Consider the following 27362-nt stretch of genomic DNA (forward strand, 5'->3'; position numbering starts at 1 on the left):
ATGGTATGGGTGTGTGTGTGTGAGAGAGAGATTTATTATATATATATATATATATATATATATATATATATATATATATATATATATATATATTTATATATTTATATACATACACACACACACACACACGAGTGGATTGGCAGCACTTTTAAGAGGGTTAAGAGAGTTTTAAGAGAGTCCTGTGCTACCTCTGACCCAACTGACATGACCTAAGGGTAGGTGGGATGTTAGTCACTCTCAGCAGTTTCAAGTAGCAGTTTATTATTCTGGTAGACAACAGAACTCAAAAGATTTTCTTTTCAGAATATTCATAAAATAGATTAGACATTACTAATTCACACTTGCTTAACGAACTGACTGAAAATGAATGAAATACTGCCCTGTAATCACAAAAGGATGCACCGATAATTCAGAGAACGCATTTTGTGCTTTTTGAAATGTAAAGATAGACACATAAATAAGCAAGAGGCTTCATCACATGTCCAAAGCAGCAACCAATTAACAGGAAAAAACAAAATCCACAGACTGCAGATGCTGTTGCTCCCCAAGACGGAAGTTTTCATCCCTGGCAGGTTCCCTGAAATGAAAACTCACTGAAAGGAAGGGTAGCACGGCCAGAGGATCCGACTGGAGAGGAGAAAATATTTGTGTGTGTTACGAATGTTAGAAAGTGGATACAGCACTCCAGACTGTGTCCTGTTAAGGTAGGTGAAAGGGGACAGCAGATTTTTGTTTGTTCTTTCCCTGTTCATGGTTACCTGTTAAAACCTTCCTCCACAGCTTTCTGGTTATCACCCCCATTGTGTGTACTTCACACGGGGGAGTTCTTTCCATACTGTGCTGGTCAAGTTGGCATACGTAGAAAGACGCCTCCACAATGATACAAACACATAGGGAAAGCCTTTCAAATAATTTGCAATCATTTAAACTACAGAAGTACTGTATTTATAGAATAATAATAAAGCTATGTTAAGTGCTATACTTAAATGTTTACTTTATTTTAAAACAAATTATCAAAGCAAACATACAATACAAAAACATATGCATTGGCTATAACTTAAGTTTTCAAAATGGTCACAAAACATTACACAAGAGTACAATTATTTTTTTAACATACAACTGTATGGCTAAACCACAGCACTGCATTAAACATTTTATTAAAATAAAAATCTAAGGTATATTTGGCAATTACTAAAGTGCACTGGAAATAATGCTGCTTTGTATACAAATAAATATTCTTAAAATGTTCTATTTTACAAGTCAGAAAGAAAATTACACAATAAGTGGACAGAAATAAAAATCGTAAGGCCCATTACATAATCACAGGGTGTGACTGTCTGAATTTACACACACACACGACAATAAAAGTGCTAATAAAATCCAAGGTGAAAGTTTCTGTTTCTAAATAAAAGTTTACCTGATAGAAAGTCGGCTATTCATTCTCTGAACTGGCATTGAAAACAAGCAAACAATCAAATTGAAGAGCAAGGGAAACAGAACAGGGTGTCTCTGCCGTGCATTTTATTCGGAGAATGCTGACAGGCCTTTCCTCAGGATTCCTAACCCATTTTTGTGCAAACAAGTGAGGATACCGATGCAGATTTTAAAAAAACAAAAGTGTGCACAAGTGCATATTACACAGTTGTCTAGTTTAATGAACACTTTTTAGTTCTACTTAAAACGTGGTCTATTCCATTTCTGAAGATGGTTTATTCTTCTCTGCAGCACTCAATTTTTTTTTTAACCACCTATTATATTACTTACATGGCACTAGATATGTTAGAATTATACATATATACACAAAAATGCATCATTAAAAAGTGTAAAACGCTAGTATTTATACCGCAGTGTTAAAGAGTTGGAGTGTAGGGATGCCACACAGACCAGGCTTAGTCCTGCACACTTTGTTCACTGCCCCATTTTTAAATAACACGATTGTGTTTACTTCGTCTCTGCCACATTCACCAGCACACTGCCTAATAAAAACAAAACAATTATGAATACCATTTATTTAATGTTAGATCACATTGCTGAAATGAAGTGCTATGGCAAACCAATCAATACAATTTAGCCTAAAGCAAAGTCCTGTACTATAAAATATTATTCCGGTTTAAATACATTTCCTATTGTAAAAACCTCAACACCACAGAAATGAATCGGAAATAGAAATGTCATCTGCGTTATGTAGTTAGATTTCGACTATGGCTTTCACAGTATCGCTGTAGAAATTTCCAGCACAATCTGAGCCACCAAAGAGCAGGAGGGTACAGAAACCTTTTTGCATTTGCTTCTGCTTCTCCGTGTCGGTGAGGTGTGTGGTGTTGAGGTTGATCAGGCTGTGTCCCGCCCGAGGCACCGAGCACAGAGCTGGGGAGCGGATGGCCGTCCAACTACGGCTGGCTGAATAAAACAAGAAAGTTCATTTTAGCTGCAAGTGACATTTAAATTGCGTCTATGAATGTGCTTTACTTTAGGTAGGGATGAAGCAAACAAACAAAGCTCATAGGACACCACAGACCCAGTGATGAATGCCAGTACTGGAGAACATCAAACCCTGCAAATCTTATTATCTACAGCACATGCTGTAGGCCTGTGGTGATCGGTGTATTCGGGAAGCTATTAAATAAACCATAAATATCCAAAAACCACATTGAAAGCACATCCCAGTTATACCTTAGCTAAATTTGAATATAATGTGAGGTTTATGTCCAGCATAATTTTATTAAAGACAGTAAACAATACAACCAATTAAACAGAACGGACTCCCAGCACTATGACGGTGTAAAAGAACCCTAAATATAATCAATGGAAACCTAACATGGAAACCTAGGTGTCATGATTGAACACAATTTCACAATAGACACTTACCTAAATCAAAAAGATGTACGTCCTGCAAGGGGCCGATTGCACTACGTCCTCCACTTATTAGGAGTTTCTGGTCAGAAATTGGTACTGCAGCATGAAACCTGCGATACAAGGAGGACGGTCAAGTGTCTGTCATTAAATTTTATTAACGTTTACGGAAATGATCACTATGTTTCAAGAAGGTCAATATGTCGATCAAAAACTACCACGTTCTCGCCGTTCTTACTTGTAAAAAAAGTGGTGCAATAGCCATCCATGCTTCTGTTTTATAAAGTGAACAATGCATGAGGCCAAGCCAGCAGTCTTGGACAGAACAGATATTTTTTAGCACACACCAAAGCAAAGTACCATCTGCCAGAAGAGCACGCTGCTGCAGTGGTTAGTGCTCCTTCCTCGCAAATCCAGTGTCCTGGCTTCAGCTCCTGTGCCCAGTCCTTTCACATCCTCAAAGACCTTTATGCGGGATTTAAATCAGCCCAGCGTGAGCGCAGGTATGGTCAAGAGAGATGGAGTGGCGCCCTCTTCAGGGTTCTTTCCCAGCTTATGCCCAGTAAAGTAAGGATGAACTCCGGTCCCCCATAACACGGATTTTCATTAAGCAGGTTTGAGAATTATGTATGTGTGTGTATATTTATGTGTATGTATGTGCGTGTTCTCTGTTAGAATAATTGCTTTTGTTCTTTTGAGGAAATCAATTTACAGGTTAGTAGAACCTGAAGACAAGAGTCAGATGTTTGGTTTAAATGTTCTTACTGCCTGCTGTCTCATGTAACTGATGGAATCTCTGGAGAAATGGTCTCCTCAGTACAGCTTCCATCGAAAGCAAACATTTTTAGCTGAAGAAGCAGTTTGAGGGAATTCCACAATGCTGGCGGGGTAGGGCTACATTGGTGAATTTAGACAAATCACTTACCCTCTTGGGACTGGTGGCAAATTAGCGTACTGTACAGATGTATACTCCATGAAACCTGCAAAAAGAGCAGAAGTAACGTAAGAAAAGTGTTGGTACCAGCTGCCCAGCCAGAGAGCAAGTACTAAGATTTTCTCAAACTGGCCCATCTTGCAAGTACAAAATATACATAAGTTAAGACTTGAGGGCACCAGCTTTGGATTATCAAAAACGTATGGCTTATCTGTTGAAGCCAGCTAAAAGCATTTCTAGTTTAAAAAAATAAATTCACAAAGTAATACCTAAATCCATTATGTGAAGGTCATTAAGGTAGGCCTGATTTTTCTTTCCTCCAAAAATGATCAGCTTGTTTGTCAGGAGAGTAGCTGAATGGCTACAAGTAAAAATATTGATTAACACAAAAATTCATAGCCTCGGGTTCCAAACTCAGCAATAAATATTGTAAGTGAACTACTAGGGAAGGTTTAAGAGATCACCGTAGTGTACAATTTTGAACTGCCCTCGATACGTAGATATTGAGTAACATGCAGAGGTCTCGTTTTGCTGACAACGTGTTCTCGGTCGGTTTTGCCTCAGCTGTTAACTGCTGTTGAACTGTGGATTGTCAAGATTTGTTATTTTCCTTTGATATTAGAAATGGCAAACAGCAGGCCTTCACAAAGCAAAAATAAACCTGTTAAGTGCCAGGCTTTGTCCGAGGGGCCCAGTAACCGGCCCTGTATTACTGTCTTCCATCCCATTACTCCCTTTAAAACTAAAAGTACGGCAGTCAGTTTGTCGAACTTGAATGATTCAAAGATGGCGTACCCTGAAAAAGTGTAGTTATTGTTAAACAAAAGAAAAAAAAGTGGAAACTGGTAATATTTGTACTGCTGTGTTTAAATGCAAGTTATTTTGACAACACAATTAAGAAGCAAAAACTTTGTAACACTGCTTTATAAAACATTTAAACGGCACCCAATCAAAACAGCTTTCAAGTAGGATGACGATGAATTTTAAATCTCAGTTTTGCACGACCCACACATACGTTGGCAATTTTAAAATAGTGATTTCAGAGAAATCCACAATATAAATTACAATAGGAAATGTAATAATGGTATTAAGATTAATAAAAATAATGGCACACCAGGAGCAGCACCAGTATTGGACACTCGGTCCACCCAGTTTCTTTACTAGTCCACACTGTATCGTAGCTTTACATTTTTTTAAAATATTATAATTATTATTAAAAGTATTCTGCACTACATACGTGCATTTTAATTTAAAAATTACATTTAAAATATTCGTTGATTATAAACCAGTGTGAACTTTATCAGAAGAAAAGTCCATTTAACTCATAAAAAGCATTTGAAAGCACATATATAGATGGCGATTATACAGCAGACATCTGCATAACAAGGTCTAGAAAATGAGATTAACTTAAAATGTTACCAATCACAGCCACTCAAAACACACAAGCAGAGTTGGCCTTAGGGTGTGCGGGGCCCGGGGCTGGATTACGTCAAACGCCTTTACCGGTATGTGTGGACTGTATGAACTTAATAAAAATAATGTTAACATACAAAAATTTTGCTGAATACTGTAATGAGAAAATCCAGTGTAAGATAACACAAGGACTTTATCAAAATATAAATGATATCTCTCTATTATAAAAAAAAAAAAAATCTTAGGAGACGAAACGTGATTTTCTCGGAGACACTTACGTCCCGCGAGACAAAAGGAAAGCTGCTGTACAGGCTTTTAAATGATTGACGCGCTGCACGAAAAGCACAACAAGCAGCTCGACAGCAGCAGCAAGCCAGCCGCTGATCCAGCCGCATCTCCTTAGCGTGCGTTCAGCTCCCCTCCCACTTCAGAACACGAGCAGGGAGGGGTGGGCGAGTGAAGCTAGCAGGGGGCAAAGCCCCCTAGTAATCTATTAAAAAAAGCACCACAATCTCTTCCACTCATGGTGTCAACAGCGATACGGCTAAACCATTAGTAAAATGTTGCTGCATGTTCCACTACCAAACCCTTCCTGCACTGTTTCAACTAGGCCTACTGTGGCAAACTGAACCAAAGACTCGACTAAGAAATGAAGGTAGGCTCTCCGGACAAAAATGAGTCATAAGCGACAAGCCATCAAGTTGCTCCCAAGTCAAAACAGAACCAACCAAGTGACTAATGGGCTATACCTGTTTTAGGAAGGGATACTGGCAAACCTTTTTGGGTCATGAAGGTGGACTATGGAATGCTTTCAAAGATGTACATGTACGGAATTTGATCTTGAAGAGGGATTTTAAAAGGGTTCCTCTCAAGAGCATCTCATATATATATATATATATATATATATATATATACATATATATATATATATATATATATATATATATATATATATATATATATATATATATATATATATATATATATATATATATATATATATATATATATATATATATATATATATATATATATATATATATATATATATATATATATATATATATATATATATATATATATATACATACATATATACATACATACATATATATACATACATACATATATATATACATACATATATATACATACATACATATATATACATACATACATATACATACATACATATATATATATATATATATATATATATATATATATATATATATATATATATATATATATATATATATATATATATATATATACACACATACTGGAGAATGTAACTTGACAAATCTGTTCGAACGGGACATGCAGACCTCAAAAGTGGGGGCCACCTTAGCCACAGGGCTTGGGGTGGCTACCCCACTTGCCACTCCCAAACGCCTCGCTTGTACACAATAGGAGACTATCATTCACTAACTTACGTAACATACTTAGCACTCCCGAGAATCGATTTGCATGATTCACCGGAAAGAGAGGTTTAAAAAGAACAAACAATTTGCGACTCACCCATCACTAGACTTGCTGTTGGGAAATGTGAATGACATCTCGACAAACTGCCATTTTAGGTTTTATTAGAGAAAGGAAATGAAAAGCGATGCCCCAATGGCGAGTGGCGACCCCACCACTAGCTGTGTTCACTTTAGCAATGATTGTGCTACGAACGCAATGACAGAGTGTGCTGGAAAAAAAAAAAAAAAAAAAATCTACAACCATTGAGCTGCCATCTGCTGACGAATCAGCCACGTCACAGATTTGAAGGATATCCACGAGCCACCAACTCAACGGTTTCAAAGTTTTCAACTTCTATTAGGCAGTAAGATGCCCAGCTTTGGGGCTCATGATACAACAGCTAACTGCATGAGTGGCCTAAAGGATACCGTGTTACCATTCTTATAATAATCTCGCTGAAGACGGATGCACTCAGGTATTACTATACTGGAAACACACGTATCAATTACGCGGACACAAATTACATGGAATGGCAAAACAATAATTAGAGTGTTTTCGGTTATAGAATGCCATACTGGTCAAAATCCTGACAGATATTTGACCGCTTGTGCCTTATGATGGGCTGCTATGTCTGATGCATAATCAACAGGTAGGCAGCCTCACCATTTTTAAGTGGATTTAAATGAGTGTTAGCAAAAACCATTGAAACTAGGCATGCAAAAAAAATAAAAAATGTCATGATGCAAAAGGACGATGGTCCAAGTCTTTAGAGTCCTGGGGCGTCATGTATAAACGGTGCGTACACACAGAAATGTTGCATAAGGACGTTTCCACGTTCAAATCGCGATATATAAAACCTACATTTGGCGTAAAGCCACGCAATTTTCCATGGTACGTCATACCCTGTCGTACGCAAGTTCTCCGCTCGATTTTGCAGACTGGCGGCACCCAGCGTCAAAGCAATGCTACTGTTCCTGTGTGGTTATCCTTTCTTTTCCTGACACGGCTTTATAAATTCACTGAAATTAACCGCATATTGTTTATTAGTTTAATGCATCTGATTGTAATTAACTTGTAACAATATAATGGTCCACAGAATGGTCAAACTATTCTTAATACCATAGCTGCTTTAGCGTTGTTACTCTCATTGCACCATCTTCTTTTTCTTTTTCTTCTTTTAGCTGCTCCCTTTAGTGGTTGCCACAGCGGATCATCTTTTTCCATATTACTCTCACTGCACCACTCGGAGTATTTATATCACTGTATCAGAGAGTGAATCACAGCTGCACAGCAGCCGATCGGAAAGAGAATTATCGGTATACAACATCAAGCACACGCTGCCTCAGCCACTGCAAAACGTTTCAAAGCCTTTCCTGTACGGACCTCACTGTTCAGAAACAGTTTCATCCCAAGAACTATAAACGCACTCAAACAATAGCACCTTGTAGAACTGTTTGTACTTATAAGTACAATCACCTCAGTGTAAACTTGCACTGCAGTTATAATATCGCACAACCTGAGCCACTTTATAAAGCGTGTATTTATATATGATGATGATATCATTTTTAAGATGAAATGCAGCAAAATATGTTGATTATATTATACAGGTAAAACTTTAACTTCATTTAAATAATCTGTATTGCTAATAATTAAACATGTGAGGTCACAGTACCGCAGCACTAGCAGGTTCACGTATTGTTCCTGCTTGCGCTGTATATTTGCTGAGGCTTGCACTACACTGGAAGGATAGATGGATAGAATAATTAAACACGTACTATGAAGATATTTCAATGTTCCTTAAAAGTTTTGAAGAATCGTCGTTGTAAGCTTACAGATGGCTTAACATCTATTACAGAGCTGATTGTGTGGCGATTGAGTGTTTGGAGAAAGAAAAGTAAGGACAGGAAAGGCAGGTTAGTACGTTTGAAAGAGACAGTACTGCTACAATAAATTATTTCATCGAAGGTCGCACATGGCGCAGCAGCATCTTGTGTGAGACATGAACAATCACTGTGCCATCGTGTTCTGTGCTTCACTCATTCATTCATTTTGCTTTTTAATATGTTCTCAAGTGTTCTGCTTATTTAAGTGGGAACGGTAAAATGGCCGCCCTTTAGTGCTCCATGTTTGTAGGGTGGTCTGCTCAGCTCATCTGATGGTCAGATTAAGACAGCAAACTCCAAAAAAAAAAAAAAAGTGGCAAAACAGTTAAAACAGAGGATATAAGAAACAACACACATATTCCTTACTGTATAAATGTAACTATCACACTGCTGCTGCGTAACAGAGAAGAAAAAGGGCAGTGAATACAACGAGATCAATTAGAGGTAAATATGATTTGCCGATTGTGAAACTGGTTGGAGCAAACCATTTGTAGCAATAGGAGACCCCCAGGACTAAACTAGAGAACCACCGAATTAGGTGGGAATTTCCACAACGATCTCGGCCGCACACAAGTTTCTCTTTTCACGATTTGCACCTACTTGCAGATATTTTCAGACTAAAATGGATGCTGTATGAAAAACACAGGAGATTCATTTTACAGCTAAACACGGTGGTCTATTTATTTTACAGACAGACAGACAGACAGATAATCTGCAAATGAATGCTAAAGAGACCTACCCAAATCTAGGCAGGGGCCTATCCCCTTCAACAATTGGCTGGTACCACAGCTCATATTCGGGGTTAAAGATGAAAAGCGTATTGTTGCAAGCTTCACCTTCTGGAATGTTCTTGGGATAAACGCCCCCGAAAACATAGAGCTCTTTTCTGTAGATTGTAGCGCTGTGAAATGCCAGGGTGGGCACTTTGCCTTTAGCCTGCAAGCACAAAGAACTCCCTTTTTAATCCGTCCAGTCATCATAAATATCAATTAAAGAAAAAGAAAAGTCAACATTGTGTTACATTATAATGAAATAAACACGGCCATGAAAAGAAATGCAGGTCATTCAGGACAAAGCATCATTTAGGAAGTACAGATGAAGACGTGTACATTTATGTATTTATTATTTAATTTGAAACAAAGAACTTGTGTACAGTACGGTTGCGTTTCTACAACTGACGTACTTTCAGACGAAGAGGCCGTTCAGTATGAGGAGGCTCACAGTCGGTGTCCTCGGGTTTTACTGTTCGACTTCTCTGCTGTTCCACACCATTTAGAAGAAATACTTGTTGATTTGTGCATTTTTAATGATTAAACCCGCATTTTCTTCAACACTTTGTACTTTATGAACATGCATGGTGTGTTAGTAAAACAGCTAAAATAACCGAAAGTCCCAGTAGGCCATTTCTTTTGATGTGTTTATCCACAATGACACGGCATCAGTCCAAGATGGGCTTAGATGAAGGTCACCGCCGGCTGATTTACTAGGAGGCCATTGCCTGCAAGGACAGTTTTCCCTTCTTTGGGATTTGTGTTTGTCTTAATTCTTTATTTGCAGTCTTTAAATCATACTTTTATCCAGGGAGAAGAAAAAAAAATGCAAGAGAAAAACTCAATTCCTGGATAAAGAGAAGAAGAAAAAAAAAAAAAAAAGATGAAGATGATCCCTATTTTTCTGTTTGGACAATTTATTTTATTTTACTGTACCACAGGCACTTCAGTTAATATGGAGGCAGACATCCCTACAGTGCTGGATTCAAACTCTTTAGTAATTAACACTTAGAGAGACCTGAAAGGTCTGCAGTTTTAAATCTGCCCCGCTATATGCTAAACTTTACTCATTAATTTTGCATTCAGATGCAGTTTCATAAAAAACACAACTATCTTCACTTTCAAAAGGCCGGCTTCTTCACTGGGTTGTGTGTCTCCTCATAGAAATACTGCGTGACAAAGAACCATTGTATTCTGGGCAGAGCTGTTTGCATATGAAGTCAGTTCTTTGTGCTCTGAAAAACGTTCTAATAGAAAGAAGGAACCCGAAATCTTTAGTGTATGGTGGGCTGCCAAGCAGGACCCTGAACTTAGCTTGTGTTACAGTATGTAACATAGTAAATCACGAGCCACTGGTATTTCACAAATCTGTCCCAGCATATTCAATGGTTATTTACGAATGGAGCCTGATGTTACAGATCTAAATTAATAAAAGGGTCTTTCTGGAGCCGTCCTGTCGATCGGTCATTTGGTTCCCCTCACTCTGAAGAACCGCTTCAGCACCTTTAATTTTTTTTAAGAGTGAACAAAGAAATGTTAGCAGCCAAACATCTAAAAAATGGTAAAGTAAAAATGACAGATTCTTAAACAATGAAAAATACAAAAAGAAAAAAGTAGACTGTAATTAATATTCCTATTTTTAAACAACATACCAGTAACTCTCAAAGACTAAAGTTCTGTCAAAAATATTAGCAATACTACAAAAGCTTCTAACTTTTCTCACTTTTAAATATTAAAAAAGGAATTTTGCCAAGAAATTGTTTTGCAGCTTGAAGATTACATCTTGAACCAAGTTGTGTCATTTATAAAGAGGTTCATAGCTCCAGTTAAGGACTACTTGAAGACAATTGAATGTTTTTGTATTTTAGCAAGTAAAAGTGACATATTGTGGTTTGCTCTGTGAAGTGACCGTCTGATCACAGAGCGATAAAGAAGGCAGCTGAAGCCAACGCAACAAATACCACTGCACGTTGGGCACACTAGGCGGACAATGACAGCTACACCTAAAAGTCAGCCATCAGTCTGACATAATAAAGAAAATGGACAGTTAAAGATGGGCACAAAGGAAAAAAGGGAGGCCCAGAACCAAAAGATGTTACAGGCGTAGGTTTACCAGAAGATCTTATCTAAGAATCAGGCTTATTCTGCACTGAAATCAAGAACATCTTTTCCTTGCATCTTCTACAGCAGACATTCAAAAGGTTTGCCTTCTTAATTATGAATAATCCTGGGAGCAGCAAACCCTAGCCTGACCCATAGGATCTGCTTATAATGGTTTATGAAAAGTTCAGAAATACAGTATGAAATTGTGGAGTGTCGAGTCATACCATTGGGGACATCCGTAAATACACATACACACACACACCAGATGGTCTATAGCCACCACTTAGTATGGAAGTCATCATTTACAAAATTAATACAATTTACATGAAGTATTTCAAAATTGTTTTAAGTAGTGAGAAAGTGCTTGACATTGACAGAGGGGAACCACGTTAACCGTCACCAATGTGTAGCACCCACCTGGCTGCCCCATAACGCTCACCACACATTAGCTATTAGGCGCTGAAGGACTGACAAAGATTGTTAGCTAGTTAAAGAAGGGGATGATTAAAGGTCAAAATGGACGAGGTTGCGGTGGGCAATTTTGCCAGGACATGAGGATAAACCTAACTCTTTATGAAGGATATGCAGGGATCTTTTACAAGCACAGAGAGTCAGGACCTCAGTTTCAGGTCTCATCTGAAGGATAGCATCATTTTTATAGCACCATGTCGCTAATGTCACTGCACTGGGGCTTTGGGATCCACACACAGACCCCAAGATAAGCACCCCCTGCCAGCCTCACCAACACGTCTTCTGGCAGCAACCCAAGCTTTTCCTGTTTGGTCTCCCATCCAAGTGCTGGCCGGGCACAAACATGCTTAGCTTCAGGTGGCTGACCTGTTCTGAAGTACAAGTGGTATGGCTGCTGACATAAATGTGTTATAGGAAGAACCAAGCTTCTGAAGGAGTACAGAGTCTTGCTTGGAAGTTAAATGGAGTATAGCAGAATTTGTGTTTTCTCAACATAGTTCTCAAATCGGGTGATGGAGCTCAGTGTCCTCCTTGACATTTTACTGTGATTTTTCAAAACTACTTCTAGATGCACAAGAAGTTTTTTGGGACCCCCTTTTGAAATTTACTCATCAACATGAGCAAGGTTTGCCAAATATACTGTTGAAAAGCTACTGGTGGTAATTTATATAACTGATGTGCATCAGAAAGCAATTGTACATCTTTCATTTCATTCTGCTATCAGCAGACCTAATGGGCTGGTCAAGCATGCTTTATAAATGACCATCATTCTCCATTTTTATAAATTAGTGATCAGGTTTACTGACCGAATACACGTCATTCAGCAGATGCACGTAGGAAACCTGGCAGAATTTACAAACACTTACAGATATCGGAGTCCATTTCCATGTCAAAGTGTTGAGGACATACATGTTATTGTAACGTTTCCCATCTCGAATTCCACCAAAAACATAAATGAGCTTCGAGTCAGAGTCATAAGTGGCTGTATGTCCACGAGAAGACAGTGGCATGGACAAACAAGCAGAGGAGTCCATTGGAAACCAAAAGTCATTTTCTGCCAAATCAAACAGTTTAAAGGTTAGGACACAGTATGAGAACTTCAATGACATTCTAACATACATGAAGAAAAAGATCATTCTAGAATGGTACGATTGTATGCTTAACTTCACTCTGAGATTATTCTTTTTTGCTCTTTGACAAAGTAGTTTTATTTATTTATTTATTTTTATACATACATACATACATACATACATACATACATACATACATACTCAGACCGAAAGCCCCCAAGTCCAAGTCCAATTCCGGGTCATGAGAGGCTACAGTCTAAACTAGCATTGGGCACAACGCAAGAACCATCCTGAAAAGGGGCACCAATCCAATGCTGGGTCCTCAACCACAAGTAGGTGGCCAATATTTTCAGTTGCCAATGAACCTAACATGGGAGAATAAACTCTCCACCTAGAGAAACTATCACACAGAAATTGAGAATAGGATTCAAATCCAGGACACTGGATCTGTGAGCCAGCAGCACGTCTTACTCGGACTGCCAATTTCAGTTTTATTTCAGACTAGCAAAATACCCACACTTCGCAGCGGAGAAGTAGTGTGTTAAAGAAATTATGAAAAAGAAAAGGAAACATTTTAAAAATAACGTAACATGATTGTCAATGTAATTGTTGCTGTCATCAAGGATTTGATTGTCATTATTTCTTTCAATCAGGTTCGTATTTGGAGGATGTGTTGTGTTCAAGTTATATTCCATGTTTGTCAACCGTTGTAAAGATAACAGGTTTCATTCATCGAAGTGATCACTACCCAAATCGGTACTCGTGAATCTAAGATGTTTAACAGGCATTCCCGGTATTAAGTTGTGGATTTGCCTGCGAATATTTAGTGGCAGCGTGTCTATGAACGTAATTTAAACTTAAGCTTTACACCTTGCTTTCCTATTGACATGTCTACAAAGGCTTGATCAGATTCAGAGGGTTGTTCCTTTCTTACTGCATCAATAAACAGCTCGTCTTCCTCTTTTTCTGAGACATCACACGCTGCATGCACGGGTTTACCTTTCCCAGTCCTGCAAAGTCAGTTCACGTGAGCCGCTCGGAGTACATGCATTGAAGGTTCTCAGCTGTGCTTGTGCTATCTTGTGCGATCTCGCGATGTCCACGGCTTTATTTAATGTTAGCTCAGACCCGGCACTTAAAGTTTCTCTCGCACTTTCACTGAGTTTGTGCCAAACACTATTCTATCCCTGACCATCTCATCTTCGTTTGCATAAGCACAGTCCTTCACCAGCAATTTTAACTCCGTTACAAAGTGATCAAAAGTCTCGTTTATACCCTGCTTCTTCTCATTAAACTTGTATCTCGCGAATATCGTATTCGTCATAGGCATGACAAACGCCAGTGGCAGCCTGTCTATGAACTTAATTTAAACTTAAGGTTTACACCGTGCTTCGTTTCTGCAGTAGCTGCACTTATGAATATGCTTGTATGCGTCACTCGCTTCATATTCTTTTGCTGCTTTCTCAATTGTGTAATGCGTTTTTTGTTCAGCACTCTTTGGAGCTCTTCCTTGTTCTCTGCGTACTGCGACCCGGCACTTAAGTTTCTCTCACACTTTCGCTGAGTTTGTGCCAAACACTAGTCTATCCCTGACCATCTCATCTTCGTTTGCATAAGCAAAGTCCTTCACCTGCGAATATTTAACGGCAGCGTGTCTATTGGATTGCTGCAGACGGACAGCCTTATATGGGCAGGCACTCAATTACGTGGGAGGCGTGACGATGAGGGACGTAACTCCGCCTCACACGGCGACCGACCTGCAGGCTATGGCCGTATATATATATGTACGTAAGTAGGTTCCAGTTATGACCATTACGCGTAGAATTTCGAAATGAAACCTGCCCAACTTTTGTAAGTAAGCTGTAAGGAATGAGCCTGCCAAATTTCAGCCTTCTACCTACACGGGAAGTTGGAGAATTAGTGATGAGTCAGTGATGAGTGAGTGAGTGAGTGAGTGAGTGAGTGAGTGAGTGAGGGCTTTGCCTTGTATTAGTATAGATTATTTTACATGAATATAAAGTTTATTTTAAGAATTTTCGTTAAGAGTAGATTTACTTTGCATTATGAATTTGTTCACATCTTCTCATAGAGAGTATGAAGTGTTACAGTGCAGAGTGATTACTTTTAGAATGAAAATCATACATTATACCAATAGAATGACTAAATACAAAATTTTCTTTATAAAAGGTTCTGTGCCAATTTCTGTTTTATTCCATTTGTTTCATTTAGTTATTGGTTGCTGTGTCTTATTAAAAGTCAGAAAAGTCTGAACATGACTTACTTTTATTACAGCCTTTACATTAAAGGATATATTCAGCATTTTTCAAGTTAAAGCTGTTTCTTCACACACATGGTATATAAGCATTTGCCACTCAAAACTGTGTTCTAAAAAGTTAAATGTTTTCTAGATTAAAATAAAAAAAAAAAAAAATTATGAGGCCAGTCCTGGTGTTTTAAAATTAATCTTATGGGGCTCCACAGCACATTAAACCTCACTGAATATATCCTCCGAGTTTTGATAAAAGAAAACATGCCTTCCATCGTTTCTGATGTTTGTGACAACAAAAGAGATCTAGAAATATACATTTTATAGTATAATCTTGGTACTTCTTTTCTCATGGTAAGGATACGTTTTCTATTCCCTTGTGCGAGTTCTCACAAAAATAGGGAAATAAATCGGAGCCCAACCAACCACATGGCATGAATAGTTTACTGTGATTTGGTCCTTCGAGGGGAAGGCACACACTTGGGGGTGAAAGATTATTACTGGAGATGACAAGGCCTGAGGTAATTTGCACAGTCGGTCTTTTTTTAAAATTGACTAAACTTCATAATATTGATGTTTTTTGTTCAGAGGTGAAGCGTATAACCTATTTTCAAAATGCGTGTGTAATTGCAATATACAGCTCAATTCTCAACAACTGTCTTGGCTTGAAAAATGGACATATTCAGTAGGTTTTTATGCTTTTATTTTCCATTATGAGTTCCATGGGTTTGTTACAAAATGCCAGGACTGGCTAAGTATTTTTTTTTTTTTTAAATGTATAGAAAGTGCTTAACTTTAGAACACAATTATGTGTGACAAATGCATATTTACCATGTTTGGGAAGAAATAACTTAATACCAGACTTGTCCTTTTACAAAAGCTGAAAGCCGAAAAAGTTGTGTCACCTTTTGTTATTTGCTCTATAAAAAAAAGGATGCTATACATACAATAAAGATGATAGAACCCATTAAATTTTTTTTTATGCTTTTGTTAGCTGCTAGATTAGAGAACAATATAATTCAATACCGATCTCAAGTTTCCAAAGCGAGTCTGTGCAATGCTTCTTATTTCGGCCCTCTCCACCAATCAAAACTGCAGTTTCAGGATCACTGAGGCACATTGCTTGACCCCATCTTGGGTTTGGGCACACTATAAAAGATAAAAAAAATAATAATAATACAAACAGAATAAATTTAAATGCATGAAGATTTAATTATAGTAAAATCTGCACAATGCTAATAATAGAACTCAGAAGGTGTTGATATGTAATGGACAGGATGTCAATAATGAAGAATAATGATTATGATCACCATTCCATTTAATGTTATTCCAGTTATGAAGGGGATTCCTTCTATACATCTGCCGTTACCTGTGCCAGCAGAGGCGGGGTGTGGAATACTGTGTTTTATATTAATATTTGGGTCTTGGTTGAAATATTCTGTCTGGACATTCTTAAACACTCTCTGTAAAAGTGTTTTGTCCTGGAAGCATCCAGAGTGACCCAATCCTACCCAAGGACTTTCCGTGTAAATGCGAGTATCCCAAACCTTTGACTCTTGCTCTATTAATCTAATCCCAACAGCCTGTCACTCCCAACAGTCCAGTCAAGTTCTTCTAGACCCCAAATGGCTTATTGGGAAGAGTGCAAAGCTAAGCAGAGAAATGGGTTCAAAGTTTATTCAGTCAATATACAGCTAAATGACAAACATACTCCAAACTAAACTTCTTAATGTGCCAAAAGCACAAGCAAAGTAAGGATATAACCATACAACCTGGATAGATAGCAGCTCTTGGTTTGTACTTTAAATATATCAGGAGGCTCTTCCAGTCTTGCTCTTCTTATAGATCCTTAATCCCGTATGGTCTCTAGATGGAAAGGAAGAGACCAGCAACTCCTGGAATGCCCCCATTTTTAAACCAGCATTGTTCTTCCTTACTGTACCTGTCAGACCAATGGGGTGTCATAATTTAATGGTCAACTCCCTTCCCATGGCCATATGTCACTGGACCAATCCTGGTCACTCACAACCTATGTTCTCAAATCTTTTACCAAGGAGTGTTCTACCTGTGGTGCTGGGCTAGGACAAAATGTGTCTATTGTTCAATCGGCAACCTTGACCTTTATTTCTGCTCATTTTACCTGTAAATAAGAGTTCCTCTGTGCAAAGTCAAACTGCGAGCTCATTTTGCCACACACATAAAATATAGATTAAACAGTAGTCTCTCACATACTACCCATTTTCAGAGGTCTCCACCTTCATCCTCTTGCTGACTTGATGGTCTGTCTTGTATAAAGCACACTGCTGTCAGGCATCTCAAAGTACACAAAACATAAGTTGACGGGTCCACTCTCTTCTAGTAATTGGCCATCATACAAAAGGACTTCTCTATTCACTCCACACCCTTTAATTATTTGTTCTCTTGGATTATAATACAAAAATTACAGCCTAGACAGATAGTGCATCTCTGTCACACTGCTCACTCAAGAACTCTTCTAGAACCTTAGCACCCATAACTTCTAAGTGAGGCTCTCTTTAACTTTGTGTCTCACATATTTGAATTATCTCAGTCTTCCAACAGCAGCATGATGTGGGTACCACAGGCAAGTTTTTCACGTTCATCTGACTCTGGAGATAAGGTGGCAGTCATTCCCTTTGTATCGCCAGCCTCAGAGAAGCTTCCATAATTCAGGTATGACTGGGCAATCATCTGCATTTGTCAAGCTTACCTCTGTAGCTAACTAAATTAACATTTAAGCACCCTTTAAATAGCTCATCACTCATTTTAGAGAATTTTCCTGCTTTTCCTGGTGAGGATTACAGTAGCAACACTGAGCTGAGCAGCAAGTTGTCCCTAGCAACTTTCTCTAAAATTTTGTGGTATAACCAGATGATCCTAGAAAAAAGAAAAAAAAATCAAGAAATAACCCTTTTACTATGGTCTGGGTCTGGTGTACTTCCAGTGAGTCACACAATAGGATTTCTGCCTACATGCCAATAGCACCACCTCGACTGGTTCCTCTCAGTCTGAGAAGCTGTAGTTTGGCTCCAAGGTCCTGTCACACTGAGGAGCTCTTCACCGAGTCACAAAAGGGGAGCCTAGATAACCTGTGCTCGAAACTCATCTAATCTCATCAAGTCTTGTTCTTTCAGGCACTAAAGCTTGTGACTTCTTGAGAGATGGAGGATATAGGCTGACTGGTAAATAAGGAGCTCCATCCATGGGCTCAGCCCCCACAGTTCATCTCAAAACAGCATCTTGTTTAAACCCCTAGTGGAGCTTAGTGGAACTTCTGACACAGCTTGAATTTTAAGATATTAAAACTGAATGGATTTGAAAGATATGCTATGCATTTGAACACTTTGAATATACAGTATTACATACTAGCTGTAAGAGTCAATCTTAGAAAGTTTTGAGTTAAACTCATACTAGCGTTTGCTTAATTTGAATAGAATATAAATTTCTTTCATAGTCAGACAATGGTATAGTCTTTTCCCCCTATAAATTAGTAAGAGATAGAACGTTTCTTCTATAACTAAGATACAGTGTGATAATTGAATCAGTTATTGTTTAGAACAGGTTCCAGTATTTGGGGACTTGAAAGACCCATTTTCAACTTAGAAATAGGGTAGGCATACAGTTTTCTGATCGTCATTTTGAAATGGTTCAGAATCATTTTTTTGAATGATTTGTAACGATTTGAGATTTGTAACAAAACTTAAGCTTTGAACTGAACTTTTCTTAACGAGAACTTTCTTTTTTTGCCATTTTAATTTTCTTTTTTGTGTGAACTGTTTTACTTTGAATTTTAACTAAAAAAAAAAAAAAAAGCAGATATTTTGTCTGTGAAATCATTTTGGTGCGTCAGGTTTTTGTTGAATCCCATTTTTTAAGTTAGAGCTGCTGAACTTTGGTAATTTTGGAAAAACGCAGCTACACTAGCCATCCCCCAAAGTTCCACCTGCGTATTAATGAAAAAGGACAGTGAGGAGGGCCCTGCCCGGCTTCCCTCTCCCCTCGGCCCACAGTCTCTGTCTCGGATTAGCACGAATACGCCACTCCTGCAAGCGAACTGTGATTCTTAGCACGATGAGAGAAGTCAAAAAATCAACTGGAATGTTCAGACAAGTTATAGAAAAAATCCCGATCTAAATCTGTTAAGTATAGTTCTCATAATAAGTTCCTCATAATAAATAAAACTTTACGACCAACACCCTCCTCACCCCACCTCATTATTGCCCAAAACACACTCTTGTGTGTCTAATCATTATCCTCAGATGATGGCTCCTGGCAGGAGCTGAAAGCTCAGGAATAAAAACTACTTTATGATACGTGATTCATTCTCTCCCTTTGTGGATCTCCAACTGCAAATATGCAAACCGTATAACAAACCTTTGCTTCTATATATATATATAAAAATAAGAGGTGGCTGGGGTGGCGACCCAGCCGGGACACCCAGGAGGAGGGCTTGCACCTTCCCCAGACCATCTGGGGGCGACCGCCCTGGTTCCTTTGGGGGCCACGGGTACAGAGCTTTGAAGCTCCACCCTGTAGGGGCCCATGGTCGCTGCCAGGGGGCGCCCCCATGCCTTTGGAGCCCTGGACCTTAGCACTTCCACCACCACCAGGAAGAGCTGGGGGGAAGAAGAGCAGGGACACCCGGAGTGCTTCTGGGGATGCAGCCGGCACTTCTGCCACACAGGGGCGTGTCGGCGGGTGATTGACGGAACCCACCTGGAACACATCCGTGATAATAAAAGGGGCCACCTCCCTCCCTTCATTCATTCATATTCATATTCATATTCATATATATATATATATATATATATATATATATATATATATATATATATATATATATATATATATATATATATATATATATATATATATATATATACATACATACATACATACATACACACACACATATATATATACAGTACAGGCCAAACGTTTGGACACACCTCCTCATTCAATGTGTTTTCTTTATTTTCACGACCATTTACAGCACTCCATCACTCTCCTTCTTGGTCAAATAGCCCTTACACAGCCTGGAGGTGTGTTTGGGGTCATTGTCCTGTTGAAAAATAAATGATCGTCCAACTAACCTGACTTCTGCACAACACAACTGCTGGTCCCAACCCCATTGATAAAGCAAGAAATTCCACTAAATAACCCTGATAAGGCACACCAGTGAAGTGAAAACCATTTCAGGTGACTACCTGTTGAAGCTCATCGAGAGAATGCCAAGAGGGTGCAAAGCAGTAATCAGAGCAAAGGGTGGCCATTTTGAAGAAACTAGAATATAAAACATGTTTTCAGTTATTTCACCTTTTTTTGATAAGTACATAACTCCACATGTGTTCATTCATAGGTTTGATGCCTTCAGTCATGAAAATAAAGAATACACATTGAATGAGGAGGTGTGTCCAAACTTTTGGCCTGTACTGTACGTATGTGTATATATATATATATATATATATATATATATATATATATATATATATATATATATATATATATATATATATATATATATATATATATATATATATATATACACACACACACACACACACAGACAGAGATATCATGATGAGGGAAATTTTAATATATTGCAAAATTAAATTACAGACCTCTTAACATCTGAATTGCATTTTAATATAATTTCAAAATCAATAGGCAAATGGAAATATGGCCAGAATATTTAATAGTAATAGTAGTACAATTTTCAAACTGTTGTTCCCACTGTACAGGCCTATTCAGGACCTTCAGCACATATTTTATTTTTTCCCCCAGATTCCACAACAACTGCTGCCCCCCTGAAATGTATAGAATCCTCTAGGATCTAAACATCATTTTTATGGCTACAGGTGCTCGTGCCTACCAAGGTGGAATAAAACTCCTCCAGCTCCTAATAATGTTTAGGCCCTTCTCTGCTGTTCACGAACTTTTAAACCTCCCAAAAACATCTCCTAGTGCCCCCTAGAGACTCCAATTCTTTTTCTGGTGTAGTTTTTTTTTTTTTACTACTTTCTTGGAATCATATGCTATTTCACTACAGATGCTGATTCATAAAAACTGTAGCTTGTTTCAACCATAACACAAATACAGTGCAGGTATCATAAAGTGAAAAACCACATAATCTCCAGACAGTAATAGAAGGACGTTATCTCTGTCCATGACAATTAAACCTTTCCTCAACGAGAATCAAAGCACTCATTCTACCATACTAAGCAGCCTATTGCCTTCTTTCAGTCTGGGTTCACAAAGGCAGAAACTTGGGATTTGTCAAAGTTAGCATAGATTTTCGGAGAAGAATGCGATTTTCAAAAAGAAAAAAAAAGCTTATTTTAGATAGGAACAGTTTTCATGTACTTTGTGTACATAAACATTACCCTTTAGCTTATTCTAGAAAACAGTGCAATATAAAGAAGACTGCCAATGACATTTAAAGCATCATCAAGCACACAGTAATTCTTACCTTGAAGCTTGGTATTGTTTACCTCTGCATCTGTCAAGAAAAAGATGAACAGGCTGAGCTGCTTTATGTCATTAGCTATTAATTAACAATAGTTTCAATTAAGACAAAGAGTATTGTGTAAAATATATTAAGTTAAAAAAAAAAAAAAAACAAAAACCATCAGACCAGGATGATCTGGTTGAGAAGTGTCCTCCAAGGTAAGGTATGCAAGCATTTACACTAAATGATCACCAAGCCGTCAAACAATCCTGACTTATCATATTTGTGAAATTTCAGAAAAACCAAAGGCAGCAAATTTAAATAAACCACTGAAATATAGTAAGATTAATTAACCCTCGCGATGCAGACAGCTAATGTGACCACCTAATGAATTAACTGTTCAGTTATATAAATGAATAAAGTCATTCCAAAAAAAACAGCATCTTAGAAAGGGATAAAGTGACAGTTTCCAAAGTGAGAAGGTCGAACCCAATCTTACCCAACGGTATCTCCTTAACCCAGTCATGAGCGATGTGCAGAGGATTCTTCTGACTGCAGAATAGCTGCTCCTCTTCTATTGTGTTTGGAGGCATGCATTTCTTTTTAAAAGGAGGGTCATCTTGTGCCACCCTCTGGTCTTCACTTGCCACATCAGGTTTCACTGACATGTCATACTCAAGTGTCACAGGCTGTAGAAATATCACTTGATTATACCTCTAAGAAATTTTACAAAATTAAAATGAAGAAATGCATACCTCCCCACCTCCTACACCCACAGTCAGAATGATACTGGTTGCCCAGAAAAGATCCAGAGTACACTCTGCATCCTCATTTGATTGAGGGGTGTTGGTTATTTAGTTCTGGCCTTCAGCAACATGAAAAGGGATATCATGGAAGCTTTGAAAATAAATAAATACATAAAATCAAAAGAAACAGTTTTTATTGCCATAATCCAGGCATTTAATTACTAGTTTTACTTATTTATATTCACTTAACATTTGAGGTGTACAAATAACTGATATAATAGTCCTTGTCAATGAAATTTACTTTAAGTTTGTAATTATTTTATTTACTTTGGATTAGAAAGTTATTCAAAAGTTGCTCTTAATGTCAAATGCAGGTGTATGTTTGATGATTGCTTGTCATATTTAGAATCTAATGTGGAATTTAATGGAAAGTGTCCCATTTATAACATAATACTTTCAAACCTGACTAAACAAGTTTAGGGTCATGGGTGGGCCCGAGGTTATCCTGGTAGCACTTTGTGCAATTTGGGTTGAGTTGGAGCAGAGAATAGCTTGGCAGCACTGACCACAATGCAGGAAACAACGGGTTTAAAAGCATTAAATGTTGTCATGTTGTTTGTGTGACACTATTGGCACTGGTCAGCAGAAGACGTACAAGAAAAAACCTTATATGGCAATACACTTAAACCTAAAATCATTTTTTGGATTTCTCCAGTACCCTCAATACTATCCAGCCATCCCTGCTAAGGAGTAACCTCAGAGGTATGCAGGTGGATGAGCCTGTGGTGTCCTGGACTAAGGACTGTATGAGCAACACTGGAGCACCATCAGGAACAGCGCTATCTCCTTTTCTCTTCATTCTGCACATATCTGAATACAAATATAATGCAAAGTCATGTCACTTGCACACATTCTCAAATGATTCTGCACTTATGGGGGTGTATTAAGTGATAAAGGGGATGTGAGAAAATATAGGCATCAGGACGAGAACTTTGTTTTGTTGTAACAAAAGAGATAATGAAGACAAAACTGAGTGCCATTATGAACAATGCTACACATCCTCTCTGTGATATACCAACATTGAGGACATTCAACCAACAAATTATTCAGCAGAAGTATGTGAAGAAATGCTACCGGGCTCCTTTTTCTGTTTTTTAAGTAATTCTGGTGTGGGTTTGTATATACTCACACACATAGATCTATCTATTGTGGCATATGGCTGGTCATTCATCCCGGCCAATACCCCCAGGCTGCCAGATGGAGCCCTCCCTGCAGCATGGAGGTGCCCCGAAGGCCAGCAGGGAATCCTGGACAATGGAGTTTTTATCCACAGCCCTGCTGGATACCATGGGGGCCACTAGAGGACGCTGCAGGGAGGAACAAGGAATATTTTCCATACAGCCCGGAAGTACGTCACAGTCGAATGGACAAGGAAATGACGTGCTTACGGGTTGAAGAAGAGTTTTTACCTGACCTGGAAGTGCTGGATAATCACATGGACTGAGGGCTCAGAAGCACTTGCGGGTCAAGGACTATAAAAAACTCTGGGAAATTCCAGACAGAGGAGATGAGTCGGGTGGCAGGGTGACAACGCGTCTGGGAGAGGAGGATTGTAGTATTGTGATTAATTATTGATTATTGTATGAGTATTGTGGAGTGGAGGGTGCTTAGTGCACATTATTGTTCAAATTTAATATTTGGACTTTTACCTGCTGTCTGGCATCTGATCTGAGGGTTCAACGGGACAACAGCGCCCCCTTTCTGTCACACTATCTATCTATACACATACATATAGATATATATATACATATTATTATACACAAACACACACACCCACACATACAGAGATTACACCCGGAGGACAAATAAAGTTCTAACTATTTCCTTAAAGTGATTTAATTTCAGCAGTACTTTGCCTAAAATGCCCTCTTAAACCTCCCACATTGGTTCTCGCTATTCACAGACAATAAGGTTTTCTTACCAAATGACTGACTCCACTTGTCAAAGACATCATGGTGGCATCTATCTGCCGTGAGCTCAGCTGCCAATCCATATTGAGACGTTTCCGAGAAGGTACAGGAGTACTACTGGTAAAACTGGTTTTAACCTGTTGTGAAAAAAAATGTTTAGAAAATCAAAGGGCTTGCTCTTCTGTGACTTGTCCATACAGACTATAACATTTTCAATAATTGGTCATAGTCTTGAACTCTGTCCTGGGGCAGGGTGTGATGTCACTACCACTGTGACTGAAGTTACTCTTCCTGGCTTTGGAACAGGACAGGAGTAGAAGATAGAAAAATGATATCACCAGTGACCAACTAGAGCTGCAGAGCACCACTTTACTCACCATATTGCGAGGGCTACTCTGCCTCTTAGAATACACTACTTGGTGAAGAGCAAAAGTGGCAAAATGGCTAGGTCAGGTTTGAGGATCCCTCCCGTGGCGGTTTTCCTCAGATAATTGTGCTGAAAGGTGAACCACCAGCCCAGTCGGAGGTGGTGTGTACTCCTGAGCAGGTTTTTCTCAAGCACTTCATTGTATTTGGCTGCATTCATTCTGCCCTCAATTCTGACTAGTCTCACTGTTGATGTTGCTGAGAAGCACCCCCATAGCCTTATGTGGTCACCAGCATGCTTCACCAGATGAATGGTATTAGGCGGGTCACCAACAGTGCCTGGTCTTCGGCAGACAGAATGCTCCGAGTTCTGTTCAAGGACTTAAACTATTGAGTCAGCCCAGAGAGTCTCTTTCCTCATGCTCTTCAAGTCATTTAAATGCTGTTTGGCAAGCTCCAAAGGGGCTTCCATCTAGCCACTCTACCATAAACACATGATTGATGGGGTGCTGTTGGAATGGTAACCCTTCCAACAGGTCCTTGTATCTCAGTAGCAGACTTCTGAAGTTCTGTTAGAGTGACCATTGGGTTCTTGGTCACCCACCTGACCAAGGCTCTTCTTGTCTGGTTACTTAGTTTGCCCAGATGACCAACTCTAGGAAGAGTCCTGGTGGCTTGAAACATCTTCCAGTTCACAGTCATTGAGGCCACTGTGATCCTGGGAACACTCAAAGCTTTAGAAAGAGTGTTATCCCATTGCCCTGATCTATGCCGAACAAGAACTTGATTGTGGTGGTCTACAGAGAGTTCCTTGGACTTCAAGGTTTGGTTTTAGTCCCAACAAGCATTGCGAATTGTGAAACCTTATATAAAAACGGGTGTGCACCTTTCTAAACAATGTCCAATCAATTCAATTTGCTAGAGGTAGACTCCAATCAAGTTCCAGACACATCTCAAGGAGAATTAAAGCAAACAAGATGCACCTGACCACAATCTGGAGCACCACAATAAAGGGTCTGAACACTTACAGAAATGCAAGATCTCAGGCATGGGTTTTTAGGAAATTTGCAAATCTTTCTGAAAAGGTTTCCACTTTCTAATTATGGGTTATTGAGTGTGCACCTTGATGGGCAAAAATGGCAAATTTATCCCAATTATACTTAAATGTACAACACAATTGACTATGCAGAAAATGAAGGCTTTTGGATACTTTCTGAATCCACTGTGGCTGTGCATCCATCAATTTGCACCAAATAAGAACAAAGAAGATCTGTGCGAGGTTCGAGGACAGAAGTTATTAAAGAAATCAAAGTGTATACTAGTTTGGCACCCAATATTGGGACAAAGAGATGGAGGGCAGGCTGTTCAAATCACTGAGAAGTGGACACTCTTGGGGGAAGAGTGGCCACAATAGTTTATCTTATTAATGTAATCACCAAAAGTGAATACTATTTGGTAAACAAATGGTCCCTGTTGTCGATTGGACCATGAAAACGGACTGTGGCATGAGCAGTAATTGGTAGGAACGCGTTTCACACTGAAGTGGTTCCGTCAGGGTTGCAGTAAAGGGACGAAGTTCGGCCCGCCCCTCAGACTCAACTTGGACAACAAACTGAAAGTGGTGTGCTCTCATTGCTGCTCCACTTTACCTATTTCACAGGGCCAAAGACCTGGATTACGTCACCATTGAGGGCCAGTGGAGTTCAGTTCCAGACCTGGTTGACGTAGCTCATCCTCTGGTGGAGGCGAAGTTCGCGTACACTTCGGGATTTGCTACTTTTGTCATTTCTGTTGCTGTGGCCCACTAGTGGGGCCCGTAACACTTTTACTGACTAAAGAGTAGGATTAAATGAAATTGCACTACAGTTAGGTGAGGTTATAGATTTCCTGACAAAAATGGGTGAAAGAAGTGGGGCATAACTGATTTTGACTTTTTCTGAAGGCCTACAGAGTTTTACAGACCACTAGTTTAAGTATACCGAGAAGAGAAATGATACATAGAAGTAATGAACTTGAAATGTTTGCAAAACACATTCTTGAAAAATACAGTGGAAAACTTGATGAACTCTTACATTACAGTACATTTTATAGTTTGTTGTGATTTTATATTTTAAAGTCAGTAAAAGTACTTTAAGTGTGTGTACTCTGAAGTTCTCCATATAAAGAAGAAACTGAACCAAATCACATACTGTAGCCTTCAGCTTGCTTACAATGCATACTGTATCTTTTATAAACAAGAGAGAACATTCCTGGCTGAACTTTGGCAGGCTACGCTAATCAAAGTAACTGCAGAATCCCCCATTCACCCCCCTGCCATAAAACATTGACGTCCAGAAGCCGTGTGCCTCCTTGAAGCAGGCCAAGAGAACTCAGCTACACCTCTGCTGGGTCATAAGGAAGGGGAGGACTAGTGCAAGAAATGATCCAGAGGTACAAATATAATGAAGGCATCTGAATTAATGAAAACATTTTAGGCAGAAATATTTCTTCTTCTATCATGAACAGATTCCGCTTTTTTTACTGAACGAAACAACTTGGATTATTCAAAGGCATAATGAGGAGTAGTAACTATCTAGTCAACTTTAAA

The 27362-nt window shown here is 38.8% G+C and overlaps 1 protein-coding gene across 3 annotated transcripts in view; it reads right to left on the reverse strand.

Annotated features, from left to right (window-relative positions):
• Positions 1 to 829: 829 nt before the first annotated feature.
• The window catches only part of zgc:163014 (uncharacterized protein LOC100038766 homolog), a 32497-nt gene continuing 5964 nt past the window's right edge, over positions 830 to 27362 (reverse strand). For 2 of the 3 annotated variants that reach the window (XM_039742305.1, XM_039742303.1), the window contains 10 exons: positions 24421 to 24546; positions 22193 to 22382; positions 21715 to 21744; positions 16254 to 16376; positions 12758 to 12945; positions 9287 to 9483; positions 4057 to 4148; positions 3779 to 3833; positions 2869 to 2966; positions 831 to 2400 (listed from right to left, as the gene is read on the reverse strand). In XM_039742305.1, the coding sequence (XP_039598239.1) occupies positions 2189 to 2400; positions 2869 to 2966; positions 3779 to 3833; positions 4057 to 4148; positions 9287 to 9483; positions 12758 to 12945; positions 16254 to 16376; positions 21715 to 21744; positions 22193 to 22382; positions 24421 to 24546 (1311 nt within the window). In that variant the 3' untranslated portion in view covers positions 831 to 2188. Of the gene's footprint in view, positions 2401 to 2868; positions 2967 to 3778; positions 3834 to 4056; positions 4149 to 9286; positions 9484 to 12757; positions 12946 to 16253; positions 16377 to 21714; positions 21745 to 22192; positions 22383 to 24420; positions 24547 to 27362 lie in introns of all 3 variants that reach the window. The other variant, XM_039742304.1, reaches the window with a different exon arrangement.

This window comes from Polypterus senegalus, chromosome 18, assembly GCF_016835505.1.
Source record: "Polypterus senegalus isolate Bchr_013 chromosome 18, ASM1683550v1, whole genome shotgun sequence".
Taxonomy (NCBI): domain Eukaryota; kingdom Metazoa; phylum Chordata; class Cladistia; order Polypteriformes; family Polypteridae; genus Polypterus; species Polypterus senegalus.